The sequence below is a fragment of the Gigantopelta aegis genome, chromosome 3 (genome assembly GCF_016097555.1).
Source record: "Gigantopelta aegis isolate Gae_Host chromosome 3, Gae_host_genome, whole genome shotgun sequence".
NCBI lineage: Eukaryota > Metazoa > Mollusca > Gastropoda > Neomphalida > Peltospiridae > Gigantopelta > Gigantopelta aegis.
This window is the reverse complement of record NC_054701.1, coordinates 45648094-45662505: the sequence shown is the minus strand read 5'-3', so window position 1 is coordinate 45662505 and position 14412 is coordinate 45648094. Positions and strand designations below refer to the sequence as shown.

The window sequence follows — 14412 nt, the reverse complement described above, 5'->3', positions numbered from 1 at the left end:
CTTTTATATGCACCATCCCATAGACACGATAGCACATACCACGGCCTTTGATATAAGCTACCAGTCACTCATGATGCACTGGCTGGAACAAGAAATAACCCAATGAGCCCACCAACAGGGATCGATCCTAGATCAACTGCGTCCAGCCCCTACCTAGGGACCAAACATTGAAAAGAAAATGAAGGAGATATTTGTGTCTATCTTGTAACAACAATTTTTTAATTGCAATTTTCGCTCCTCAGTAACGACACATTTTTATATTTCACAGAAATTTAAAAACAGCCTGAAAACGAGACTACAGGAAGAAAGGATGGTTCCATTAGTGGCACTTAATACAGTAAGCAGCAATCCTCCACCAGAGAACAAGGACAAAATTCCAACAGCTGATCCAGTAGCAGGATCCAGAACTGTTCTAAGCAATTCCACTCGAGAGAATGTTTAATTGGGGGATGTGTTGTGTGTGTTTAACAACATATTTAATGTTCAGGGTTTCTGATGACTCATAAATCGCACATACTGACAATGTTCATTACCTGTGACTCACATTTTAATGTCAAAGAGTTTGGTTTTCAACTAATTACATTTCAAAAAAAAAAAAAAAGGTTCTTACTATTAATTTAATATAATAAATTAATAATTACTACTTACATTTGTTTTAATGGATATATTTAATTGTTTTGGCTAATTTTATTACCAAGAGTCATACTTGGGATATATTACAGTTGTCTTAGAAAATTCTGAAATTACGTTTAACTTTTGCAACATTTTAAAAAATAGTAGACCGTGAAAATGTTCAGACAACAGAAATATACATTTAAATATGTTAAATGCACTGCTTTAAAAAAAACTTAGATTTTGTGAGAAATAAACTTTAACACAAACATTTTACACAGAGTATTTTAATTAAAAATTACATTTTTAAAATTAAAAACAAAATATAACATACCATACATTGAGATGAACATCCATACAATGTAGGTGCAACTATATTTTGTGAGAAATAAACTTGAACACAAAAATTTTACATTGAGTATTTTAATTAAAAATTAAATTTTTAAAATTAAAAACAAAATTTAACATACCGTACATTGAGATGAACATCCATACAATGTAGGTGCAACTATAAACCAAGTTTTATTGGTCTAGGACTTATAGTTTGTGCAAAATGGAACTAAATGCAAATGTTGTTTTTTTTTCCAGAAAAGTAATGCCTATTTATCTTGCCTTCCGACTTGGTCAAGGTGAGTCAAAAACAACTCACCCCACCCTCCTCCATTAAAGTGATGGACCCTAGATTTTAAACACTATGGCATATATTTTTACTATTAAAGCCGTTTTTTGATAATTTAAATTAAAAGTACTTAAATTTTATTATTTAGAATATGCATTTTTGTACACTTGAAGTGATTCTGGTCATCCAAGTGTTTGCAGTATCCGTATTTCACAGAATTTCCCTGTTTAAACATCAGACTTTAGCTTATCCAGATGTATTGCAGGTTTGTAGATTAACTAAACAGTGTCCATTTTCATGGGCTGAAACTAGGGTCTGCACCTTTAAATGGACATAAAAACTTAACTGCACTGATCAAGACTATTTTTAAATATAGTGCACCCTCGATTTATTGCCCCCAATTTAACACCATTTTAGGTTTTTGCATGTTTATATTAGTGTCCAAATGTGTGTTGTATTGTTCAAGTTAAGCAAGCCATATCGATAGTAATTAGTCAGTATTGTATGCATAGAGTTGTTATCCAGCATTATATGCATAATAATTAGCCAGTGTTATTTTGCTAGTAATTATTTTTGACTGAAACCGAAAAGACATACATATTTAAGAACGAGAACATCTTGTATAGCAACCTGCCGAATTTGTATATATCGGCTAAATACCCAAACCTGAGTAATACTCATGTAGAAAAGACTGGAAAAATAACACTAATACTCTTCAGACAGACGAGGTTGGTGAACAGAAAAGTAAAGAAGAGAATAAAGAAATGTTTGACTAAATTATCACATTTAAAAATAAATATTGGGGTTTTTTTTTTTTTTTTATTATCCCCAGCCAAGTTTGACCATGTCAAGGTTGGGGAGCCTTGATTTCATGGCCTTACAATAGAGTTGCTATATAAGTGAAAATGCATAATATTATAGTAATTTAACATAAATATATTTCTAGTGTTCCCATATGGTTGGGGATTGGCAAAGAAAGACAAGATGCTATGATTCATATCTTGGAAAGAGTTGAGAAAAGTAGAAGGAAAGAAAGAAAATACAATAGAATAGAAAGAAATTAATGAATAAATAGATCGATAAATAAATAAATAAATAAATAATGGGGGGGGGGGGGGACTTAAAATCTATGCTACGAAAAGAGACTTGTATTTCGAAACGAAAAAACCTGCAATTACAAACGAAAAAACCTGTAATTCGAAACAAGCAAGTTTCAGTTAAAAAGATTAAGCCATTATTGAAAATTTCATGTTCACAATTTTTGTATGAAATAAACCTTTCGATTTCAAATTTGTTTCGCAATATATTTTTAACTCCATTTATATTTAATGCTTTTTTCTGTACTTTCATACTATAAATATAATATTTAATATTGATAATCAACCAATTTACAAAGTTGCTGTGTTCAATATTAACCATACCAAACATAACAATATCTTGGTTAAAACAAATATCAATTCCAGTTTCAGTCTGTATCCAATGTTTTGTAGCTCCCCAAATGTGGTTAACATTATTGCAGTAAAAAAATAGATGTGGTATCGTTTCTGGAGAATTTTGACAGAAGACACAAGCATTTGAATCAACATAATGTATCATGTGTAAAAATTTATTTGTAGTTAAGATTCTATGCAGTATTCTGTATTGAAACCATGATAAGGTTGAATCTTTTACACATCGAAAAGGAATAACATAATACTTTTCCCATTGCCTGGTATCGTACATAAATCCTTCGTTCGCATATTTTAATTGTGCTTTGGGGGTTATAGTTTGTGAAGTTATCATATCATAAATATCTTTACAACCTTTTTTGTCTTTTAATAAACATTTTAGTTTAAACGGAAAAACCGGATTTTTTAGAATTGTGAACGTGTCATCCCTTATTGTTCCAAGCTTGTTTATAAATGATTTAATAGCACTTGTAAGTGAAGCATATTCTAAGAAGTTTGTATTTATATGATATTTTGTTGCAAACTGTTCGTATGTATAAAAATCACCTTGTTCATTTAATAAATCATTTATAAATATAATACTGTTATCTATATAAATTTTGTATATAAATGGTTCGTTACCTATACATATTTTGCTATTATACCAAATATCAATGCTTAAAATTTCCTCAACATTTTGTGGTTTTTGATATTTGTGTATCTCTAATAAGCTGAACAAGGTGTCTCTCCAAAACGTATTTCGGACGTGTTCAATATTTCGCATTAGGAAATAATCGCCTTGTATAATCAAGTCTTTTAAAGATGATTGTAACCGATTTAAACAAAGTTATCCACTTTGAGTTATTTAAAAACATTCTTCGAATCCACATGCATTTTAAGGCTGTTATAAAATTTGATATGTTTATCATTTTAATACCACCTGTTTTGTAATTTTGTATTATTAGATTCCATTTCAGTTTTTTAGTATTGCTCTGCCAGATAAATAAAAAAAATAATGTATTTACATTTTTTATCAATTTGTCATTTGGATTTGGTAGCGCTATTAACAGATGGGTTAGCTTTGGCATTATTAAAGTTTTCAGTACTGTTATTCTTCCTAAAACTGTTAATCTTCTAACAGACCATAACCTCATTAATTTTTGCATTTCTATTATTTTAGAATCATAGTTCAGTGCAATTATTTGTTCCATGTTAACTGCGAAGTTGATGCCGAGCAAATTAAATTGTGTTGCGCCCCATTCTAACTTCCACCGCGTACGATGGAACACATCCTTAGAAAACTTTTCTTTCCGATCCATATAGCTTTTGATTTAGAAAAATTAATTTTTAGGTCCGATATATATGCATAATAATCTAAAACCATCAATGTATTGTACAGAGACTCGGGAGAACCATCAAGAATGAAACTTGTGTCATCTGCATATTGCGAAATTAAATATTCTTCGCCATCAATACTGATTCCCTTAATATTGCTAGTTTCTTATTATAATTGCAAGTACTTCAGCACACAGAATAAATATATAAGGAGACAGAGGATCTCCTTGTCTACAACCCCTTTCTAATTTGAAAGCTTAGATAAAAATCCATTCTGTATTACACTAGATAAAGAATTATTGTAAAACGTTTTTATCCAGTTTTTAATGGATGTTTTAAAGTTAAATATATCTAACACTTTATATATAAACGACCAAGATAAAGAATCGAATGCTTTTTTCAAAATCAATTAGTAGCAGTAATCCAGGAATATCATGTTCTTCTGTGTATAACATGTCATAGATTAATCTAATATTTTCCCCAATGTATCTTCCTTTCACGAAACCAGTTTGGTCTTTGTCTATTAATTTATCCAAAACGGTTTTAATTCTATTTGCGATACATCCTGACGCCATTTTATAAGTACAGTTTAAAAGGGTTAAAGGTCGCCAATTTTTTAAGAATTCTTTTGATTTATTAGGTTTTGGGATACATGTTATAATACCTAGCTTTTGTACATGAGACATTTCTTTAATAGTGTAACTATAGTTGATAGATCTAATTATATAGTGTCCTAAATCCATCCAAAACATTTTAAAGAATTCAGCCGTAAATCCATCAGACCCCGGGCTCTTGTCATTTTTCATAGCTTTAAGAAATGTTAATACCTCAGTATATTTTATTTCACCCTCTAATTCTTCAGCTTCTTTATCAGTTAATTTATTAAAACTAAAGTGAGATAGTTTTTTAATAATATCATCATCATTTTGCCACGATGGTGCGGAATAAAGATTTTGGTAAAATTTCTTTGTTTCTTTTAAAATTTGCTTCTGATCCTTAATTTCTATTCCATTATCTAACTGAATTTTTGATATTAATTTACTGAAATAATTACGAGATTCTAAATTGCAAAAATACTTAGTTGGTTTTTCGCCTTCTTCTATCCATTGTGACCTTGACCTAATATAACGACCTTTGAGTTTTTCTTTACATAATTCTAATAATTCAGACTTTTTGCTTTCGAATATTCTTTTTCAGTATACTTTTCCCCCTTATTTCCATGAGTAATGTTTCTAGAAAGAGTTGACTATTTATTGAAAAATTTATTTCATCTTTCGGTATTGCATCGATATTATCTAAATCATAAACTGGTAAAGCATATTGCCGTGTTATTTTAGTAATAGTTTCCTTGACTAAGTTAACATATTCTTTATAACGTAACAAAGAGTTATTGAATTTCCACAAGCCTTTGCCTTTTTCTATATGACTCATTTTTATATTTAAAACTACTCCTGAATGGTCTGAACGATAGCTATTTTCGATTATAACCTTTTCCACCATAGACATCAGGTTATTAGATATTAAGAAAAAATCTAATCTAGCTTGTTTTAATGGAGTTTTTTTTCTTCCATGTGTATCTTCGGAGATTAGGGTATAATTCTCTGAAAGAATCTATTAAATCAAATGTTTCCATGTTTTCGTTAAAAATTTTTCGACATTTTGGATGGTTTATGTGTTTATAGTTTTTGGTATCGAGATCCTGGTTTAACACTAAATTGAAATTTCCACAAAGTATATATTTTTCATTTCGGAATTCTTCAATAGTCTAAAATATATTGATAGAAAATATCGTTATCTGCATTCGGTCCATATATGTTCACCAAAGTAATTCTCTCTCCCTCTATTGTTATATCGATTACAATATAGTTTCCTAAGTTATCTTTTTTTATATTATGTATTTTATATTCAAAATTGTTATTGAACATTATAGTTACTCCTCGTGCGTTTCCAGTATAAGAACTAAATATGCATTTATACCCCCACTGTGCCTCTATGAATGGTTCTAATTCTAATGTGAAGTGTGCGTCTTGTAAACAGTAAATGTTAAATGCTTTGCCTTTTAGGTAATGTAATATATCTCTTCTCTTTTCCTTGTCTCCGAGCCCCTGACAGTTAAGGGTTATTATTTTTAGACAAGCCATGATTTGTTCTTTTCAAGAATATGTTTGAAATATGTACACACATGTATTGACCTAATACTGTTATAGTGGTTATTAGTCTTTTTATTATGGATTTGTATTTTTAACTTGTTAGGAAAAAGCAGGTCTTTAATTTGAGCAAAACTATCCTTACGTTTTTTCCCCCAAAAGGAAAAATAGATTTCATAGATTAAATGAAATATCGTTAGTTTTTGATGTAAAACTGTATACAACAAGGATAGAAAAATTACACTAAAAATATTCATTTCTACCCAGAGGAAAGGAAAATAAACAAATTGAAAAACAAACAAGAAAAGAAACCTATTAATCAAGGGTCACGTTGTCCCCTTCTCCAACCTTTAAGATGTATTGAAACTAAGACCCTGATAGTGTCAGTATATTGGTATATGGAACTATAGGTATTGCTGATCGTATTTTCAGACTATATGTTTTAACTGCTAAATATATCTAGGGTACATATGTATATATTGGAATATATAAGCAAATATAAACTCGTGAATCAAACAAGCACATATAAACGTTTGAATGCCGTTTCTAAAATAGTAACAAGTTGTCAAACCACCCGGTCACTTATTTGGTGAGTAGTATTCAGTTGACCGTATCCATAGTCAATGATGATTTTTGAAGTATACCGTTTCAAGTTTAAAATAGTAATAATTTACGCCAGTATGATTTGCATTATATTTTACATTTTGACCAGTCATATCAAATTACATTATTACTACTAATATAAATTTGAAAAGTGTAGAACAACCAGGTAGTTGATTTTTTTATGTTTCCATAATATACTGTAACAGTTATCTGATGAACATCTAAATATGACACCCCGCGTATGTATATATATATACACTATAAATACAAATTAAATATACTTATTAACAATATACACACACACACGCACGCACGCACACTCGCCCCGACAAACCATCCACACATTACACACACACGCGCACAGACCTACATATATGTATGCAAGCTCACGCACGCACAAAAACAATGCACGCCATGCGTCACACATGCATACAGTTATGCAGATAGACTTGTATACATATATTAATATATGTACCTTTCGTGTACATCATCTGACGTGCATACCTACATACATTTCATATCAATTACTATAAGTATATAGAAATAGTCACTCTATCGAATGGATATATAAAATTTATAACTTAATGGGTTTACACATTACACACTCGCAAATTATTGTTAATTACCTCTCACAACCAACACAAACAAACAAATACATTATTGTTAATTACCTCTCACAACCAACACAAAAACAAACAAACACACACACACACACACACGGGTTTCAAATTACATGTACTTATATGGTGCACCTGCTGCCGTACAGTGATGTATTTGTTATTAAAATAAAACTATGCATAGATATATGTGCAGAAGAACAGATAATATATGAGAAACAAAACGTATCCAAAAGTTTTTAATATGTTTCTTCTTCCTCTCTGTGTCCGAGTAGTACACAGTCTCTTTTAAGAACACGGGTGTATCGACACGAGTTACCTGTTCATTGGATTTTAGTTTGACGTAAAAGTTCGTGTCTTTGGTCCATGCTGCCGATACACTATCGTGTTCTTGTAGTTTTTTCAAGTAAGCCACATTTTTCGCGGTGAGGTCCTCGCTGATTCCAATTCTGGTTTCTTTTAATTTTCACTGGTTTTGTAACGCTCGATTTTTATGAATTTTTGAAACAAATTTGGCTATGATTGGTCTTGCCTTTTCGTGTTCGAACTTTCCAATTCGGTGGGCAATATTTATATCTGCATTTGTGATGTTCACACCAATTTTTGCCAAAACCCCCAGTCTTTTCAATGGACTGTTCCGTGGTTTCATATTTGTCATTATCTGGGACACCAAAAATTCTGACACTGTTTTTTCGGGTATATTGTTCAAGTTCATTATATTTTTGTAGGGCAAGGTTACTTGAGAACACCGCAGAATGTATATCGCTTTGCATCTTTTGAGCTTTTTCTTTTAACAACCGATTTTCTTTTTGTAGTTGGTCCTTTTCAATTTCAGTGGTCAAAATGCGTAGCTCCAGCTTTTCCAATCGTTCATTCAATTGAACTAGAATGTCATTTTTTGTCACATCCAACTCCTATTTTAGATCTTTACTTGTAATTAACTTTTCGTTTATAATACTCAGTTGAGACATTATGCTTTTAATATCTATAGCGGTGGAATCTGGGGTTGGTTTTGGTTAAATATTGTGTTACTTGGGGGGTTTTCTTGATTGAAAATACATGGTTGTACATTATTTTAATTTTAATTACTCCTTCTTATGTGACAAAGTCATTTTGATTTACTAAATTATCACATTAAAAAAAATATTATTTGTTTTTACTTTATTGAAAATACATTGTTGTACATTATTTTAATTTTAATTACTGGGCAGGAGTCATAAATTATTTTGTTTTACTAAATTATCACTTTTTTTACAATAATGTGGGTTTTTTGGTTTTATTGTTGGTTTTGGGGTGTTTTTTTTTTACTATATTGAAAATACATTGTTGTACATCATTTCAATGTGAATTGCCTCTTCTTATATGACATAAACTAATTTGTTTTACTAAATTATCACTTTATATATATATATATATATATTTACAATATTGTGTTTGTTCTTACTTTATTGAAAATACATTGTTGTACATTATTTTAATTTTAATGAAAGAGGAAAGAAGTATTTTATTTAACGACACACTCAACACATTTTATTTATGGTTATATGGCGTCAGACATATGGTTAAGGACCACACAGATTTTTTTAGAGGAAACCCGCTGTCGCCACATAGGCTACTCTTTTATGACAGGCAGCAAGGGATCTTTTATTTGCGCTTCCCACAGGCAGAATAGCACAAACCATGGCCTTTGTTGAACCAGTTATGGATCACTGGTCGGTGCAAGTGGTTTACTCACTCAGGGTTTGGAGTCGGTATCTGGATTAAAAATTCCATGCCTCGACTGGGATCCGAACCCAGTACCTACCAGCCTGTAGACCGATGGCCTGCCACGACGCCACCGAGGCCGGTGTTTTAATTTTAATGTGACAGATCTGTAAATGTGGCTCTATAACAGTATTTTGTGATTAAAGGAACGATCCTGAGTTTGTAAACATTTTGAAAGATTTTCGGCAAATAAAATATTTTTTTACATCAGTTAAATTATGTTTGACTTACATTTTTTTCTTTTTGTCCCAGGGAGCGGGACGTAGCCCAGTGATTCTGGTCATCCAAGTGTTGCAATATCCGTATTTCACAGAATTTCCCTGTTTAAACATCAGACTTTAGCTTCTCTCTGTTATGACCTTATCCAAATGTGACACTGTGTTGCAGGTTTGTAGATTAACTAAATTTAGTGTCCATTTTCACGGGCTGAAACTAGGGTCTGCTTCTTTAAATGGACATAAAAACCTAACTGCATTGATCAAGACTATTTTTAAATATAGTGCACCCTCAGAGTATATGAATTTAGTGGACCCTTTTGTGTACGCTCATGGCGTAACATAACTACTTTGTATAAACCAGGATGTTGAACGACAGACTAGGTAGCTGACGGAAAATTACAGCTGGGAGTACAAAGAGCACTCAGTTTCCATCTACATTTACTCGTATTCATAACTTGTTCGTCTACTTTTGGTAACTCCACTTCCAAAAGGAAACCAAGCGAGACCTAACTAAAGGAAAGAAAAACTGTTTTCTTTAACGACGCATGCAACACATTCTAATGGGTGTTATATGGCATCGCAAATTATGAAAGAGAAAACTCGCCGCCATCACGCCATGAGCTATTCTTTTCGATAATCAGCAAGGGACTTTTCATACTCACAACATCCTACATATAGGATAGTACATACCACAGCCTTTGTCACACCAGTTGTGGAGCACTGACTGGAAAGAAATAGCCCAATGGGCCCACTGACATAAAAAGTATATCACCTCATAATAGTTTTAATCTACCTGCAACAAAATAAGGTGTCACATGGTATTTATGATTATTTAAAGAGTATTTTTGTTAGTAACCTTCATTTTAGCTGAAATCGCAGTCCATTTAAGAAAAAATATTTTACCATATACTGGTTTCAACCTCAAGTATACACCGCATATCAAATGTAGACATGGGTGGGGGGATTGATCGAGTAGACCCCCCAACCCCCACCCCGCCGTGCCTGATACTACATAAAATATAATAGTACAAATAATCAGTGTCGCATGTTACTACCAATTAGACCTGCATTTTCATAACAAGACAATGTCTTTGTCTCTGTGTTAAATGTTTGTGGCAGTTTTTTGTTGTCACAAATGTAGGAGTCTACACAATAGAAACAAACAAACAAACAAAACAAAACAAACAGAAAACAATACCACCGCAATTTAGTGTAAAAGAATTTTTATTCAATGAAACGGTAAACATTTCACATCATCAAATTCGGTTACATTTTTGTTTTTACTCCAAAGATGTATACTAAATATATTTAGTTGGATAATAAACCAAATTTAATGTCAGTGTGTGTGCTCGTGCATTTGTGTATAATAGGTATACACCAATGAAGCGCGAATGATATGTAATTTATAACTTCCCTTAAAGATATTCTGCCAAATATAATAAACAATATTTGGCTTGATTGGTTTCATTTTGAAGTAATATTAGCCAATTCGTTTACACCTTTGGCATATTATAACAGTACACAATTACATACACTATTTTTTAAAGTGCTAAACGAAGTAACTAACGGGTTATTCGTTATATAAAATGTGCAAACCAATATAACTATCAAAAATAAAGTTTAATATTGTGTGTCTTATTATTATTCAAAATTACAGACAGCAACGAAATATACAGTTCTTGTCATCCACTTAAAATAGGGATGCGTTCAGCGACAATGAACAGCACTAATTTTCAAGAACTATTTAACTGGTTCTCGATTCTGTTTAAATTCAAACTCAATATAAAGTCTTTGATGTTTGTAATTAATTAAGAAGCCATGTAAGTTGAATAAACTGATTGTTGCTAGCAACCGGCCTCAGTGGCACAGTGGTTAAGCCATCGGACTACAGGCTGGTATGTACAGGATTCACAGCCCAATACCGGCTCCAACTCGGAGCGAGTTCTTAAGGTCTCAATGGGTAGGTGTAAGGTCACTACACCCTCTTCTCTCTCACCAACCACTAACAAAACAACTAACAACTAACCCACTGTCCTAGACAGACAGCCCAGATATCTGAGATTTGTATCCAGGATAGCATGCTTGAAACTTAATTATTTCTCGCTTCAGCCAGTGCACCACGACTGGTACATCAAAGGCCGTGGTATGTGCTATCCTGTCTATGGAATGTTGCATATAAAAGATCCATTGCTGCTAATCAAAAAAGAAAAAAAAAGTAAAGTTTGTTTTATTTAACGACGCCACTAGAGCACATTGATTTTTTATCTTATCATCGGCTATTGGACGTCAAACATATGGTCATTTTGACACTGTTTTGAAGAGGAACCCCGCTGTCGCCACACAGGCTACTCTTTTTTTCAACAGACAGCAAGGGATCTTTTATTTGCGCTTCCCACAGGCAGGAAAGCACAAACCATGGCCTTTGCTGAACCAGTTATGGATCACTGGTCGGTGCAAGTGGTGTAATCAAAAAAGAATAGCCTATGAAGTTGCAACAGCAGGTTTCTTAGATCTCAATATCTGTGTGGTCCTTAACCGTAACCACATCAAACGATTAGTGGTTCTTCGTGTACTGCTGGATTTTTATATAGCAATGACCTTAAGTGGTCATCCGTATAGGTGGCCCATCCACAGATAGTAAGCTCACGAATACTCTTGGAACTTTATGGGTCACCTCGGAAGTTCAACAACAACATCTTCAATATAACAACTTCAACATCTGGAGATCATCATGCGTTTCACCCACCTGCTCCTTTGGGTGGATGAATGGCGGACTGTTCATAAACATCCTTCCTCACCCTATCATTCCTTCCCATACCTATCCCAACAACCTTCCTTCATATACATTATAGTGTGCCCACAACAGTTGTATGGATAACCTGGGAAGGATGGGGGGGGGGGGGGTGACGCTGTGTCAGGAGGCATTAGGGCAAAGGTGGTCCCGGCCGTTAGATTTGCCTGGTAGGAGGCCTCCCCCACCCAAGTCGGTCGATCGAGATAGGAAGTCGATCGATAGAGATATTAAATCGATCGATCGAGAAAAATAATTTGATCTGATGTCCTTTCCCAGCCACTGTACAATTCACATTGCAATGTATTTTCAATATAGAAAAAAAAAAAAAACCAAAAAAAAACCAACAACAATAAAACAACAAAACAAAAAAACCCACATTATTGTAAAAAATGTGATAATTTGGTTAAAACAAAATAATTTATGACACATGCCCAGTAATTAAAATTAAAATAATGTACAACAATGTATTTTCAATAAAGTAAAAACAAACAATATTTGTTAAAATGTGATAATTTAGTAAATCAAAATTACTTTATGTCACATAAGAAGGAGTAATTAAAATTAAAATAATGTACAACCATGTATTTTTAATCAAGAAAACCCCCCAAAAGTTGATCTAGGATCGATCCCCGTTGGTGGGCTCATTGGGTTATTTCTTGTTCCAGCCAGTGCATCATGAGTGACTGGTAGCTTATATCAAAGGCCGTGGTATGTGCTATCGTGTCTATGGGATGGTGCATATAAAAGATCCCTGGCTACTAATGAAAAAATATGGCTGGTTTCCCTCTCTAAGACCATATGTCAAAATTACCAAATGTTTGACATCCAGTAGACGATGATTTATAAATCAATGTGCTCTAGTGGTGTCGTTTAAACAAAACAAAACAAAATTTACTTTACTTTAGTCCCTTGATAGATCGGCGGATATAACAAACTTGAATGGTGGATACTTGCTTGAACAAGTGAATGGATAGATTTTCATTTATTTTCATTTCAACTTATTTTCGTGCTTATATCCAATTAAGGTTCAAGCACGCTGTCCTGGGCACACATCTCAGCTATCCAGGACAGTGGGTTAGTTGTTAGTTGGTTAGTGAGAGAGAAGAGGATGTAGTGGTCTTACATCTACCCAATTAAGCCCTTAAAAACTTGCTCTGGGTGGGAGCCGGTACCGGATTGCGAACCCATACCTACCAGCCTGTAGTCCGATGGCTTAACCACTGTGCCACCGAGGCCGGTGAATGGAAAGAGGGACAGATGCCTGGCTAACTATGTAGGTGAATAAATGAATGGGCAAACTGAGGAGAGACTAGGGATGAAGTATTCATTTTATAAAACCCTAAAAGGTGAAATGATCATTAAGAAAAGAATATTTATGAATATATGAATATTTGTTTTACAAACACTCTGCACATTTTAAACTATTGCTATTTGGTGTCTTCACATTAGAGTATTTCATCAAATGTTGCATATAGAGAATGAGATGAAATCTGCCATAACACAGATGCCAACCCTAGTTGGAGTGTCATAGGAATCCAGGCCTTCAAAAATAGGAATCGCACCCCCCAAAATAGGAATGTAGGAGCACATTTTCAACACGTTATTTTCCATACCTTTCCTCTTCGAAATATTGGTAAAGTGAAGTTCAAGGCCATACCCAATCGGCAAACATCGGGGCTGTTTGGAAGACCGATTGTTAGACTGGTTTATTCTATATTGCCACATTTGCTTTAAGGAATCCATTAGTTTAAAGAAGAATGCAGGAAACCAATCTACGATTGTTGATGTGAAGAGGAAAAAGTTCCATTTCTCCGGTGTTAACAAAGTTTGTGCCTTCCAAAATACGACCCCACCCCAAATACACAAAATTATGATTTTCTTTCTAAAAATCAGAATTTCAAACAAGACAATCGTAATAGCATAATCTATTCTTTAAATTCTTAATGACTCTGCCAAATTCATAATGGGTGGCATCTCTGCATGTAAGATACCCCTGCCGATAAAGCAGCAAGGGATTTTTTATATACACTGCCCCACCCCATAGACAGGGCAGTATATCATATGGCCATTGATGTAAGTTATTGGAAACTGGTTGGGTTGGGGGGAAAACCCCGAGTCCACTGAGGAAAGAAAGAAAGAAATGTTTTATTTAACGACGCACTCAACACATTTTATTTACGGTTATATGGTTAAGGACCACACAGATATTGAGAGAGGAAACCCGCTGTCGCCACTTCATGGGCTACTCTTTTCGATTAGCAGCAAGGGATCTTTTA

At 33.3% G+C, this 14412-nt stretch overlaps 1 protein-coding gene across 2 annotated transcripts in view; it reads left to right on the top strand.

Annotated features, from left to right (window-relative positions):
* Positions 1-8761, top strand: part of LOC121368116 (sodium- and chloride-dependent GABA transporter ine-like) — an 89699-nt gene extending 80938 nt beyond the window's left edge. For both annotated transcript variants that reach the window (XM_041492689.1, XM_041492688.1), the window contains exon 13: positions 269-8761. In XM_041492689.1, the coding sequence (XP_041348623.1) occupies positions 269-442 (174 nt within the window). In that variant the 3' untranslated portion in view covers positions 443-8761. The remainder of the gene's footprint in view (positions 1-268) is intronic.
* Positions 8762-14412: the final 5651 nt, after the last annotated feature.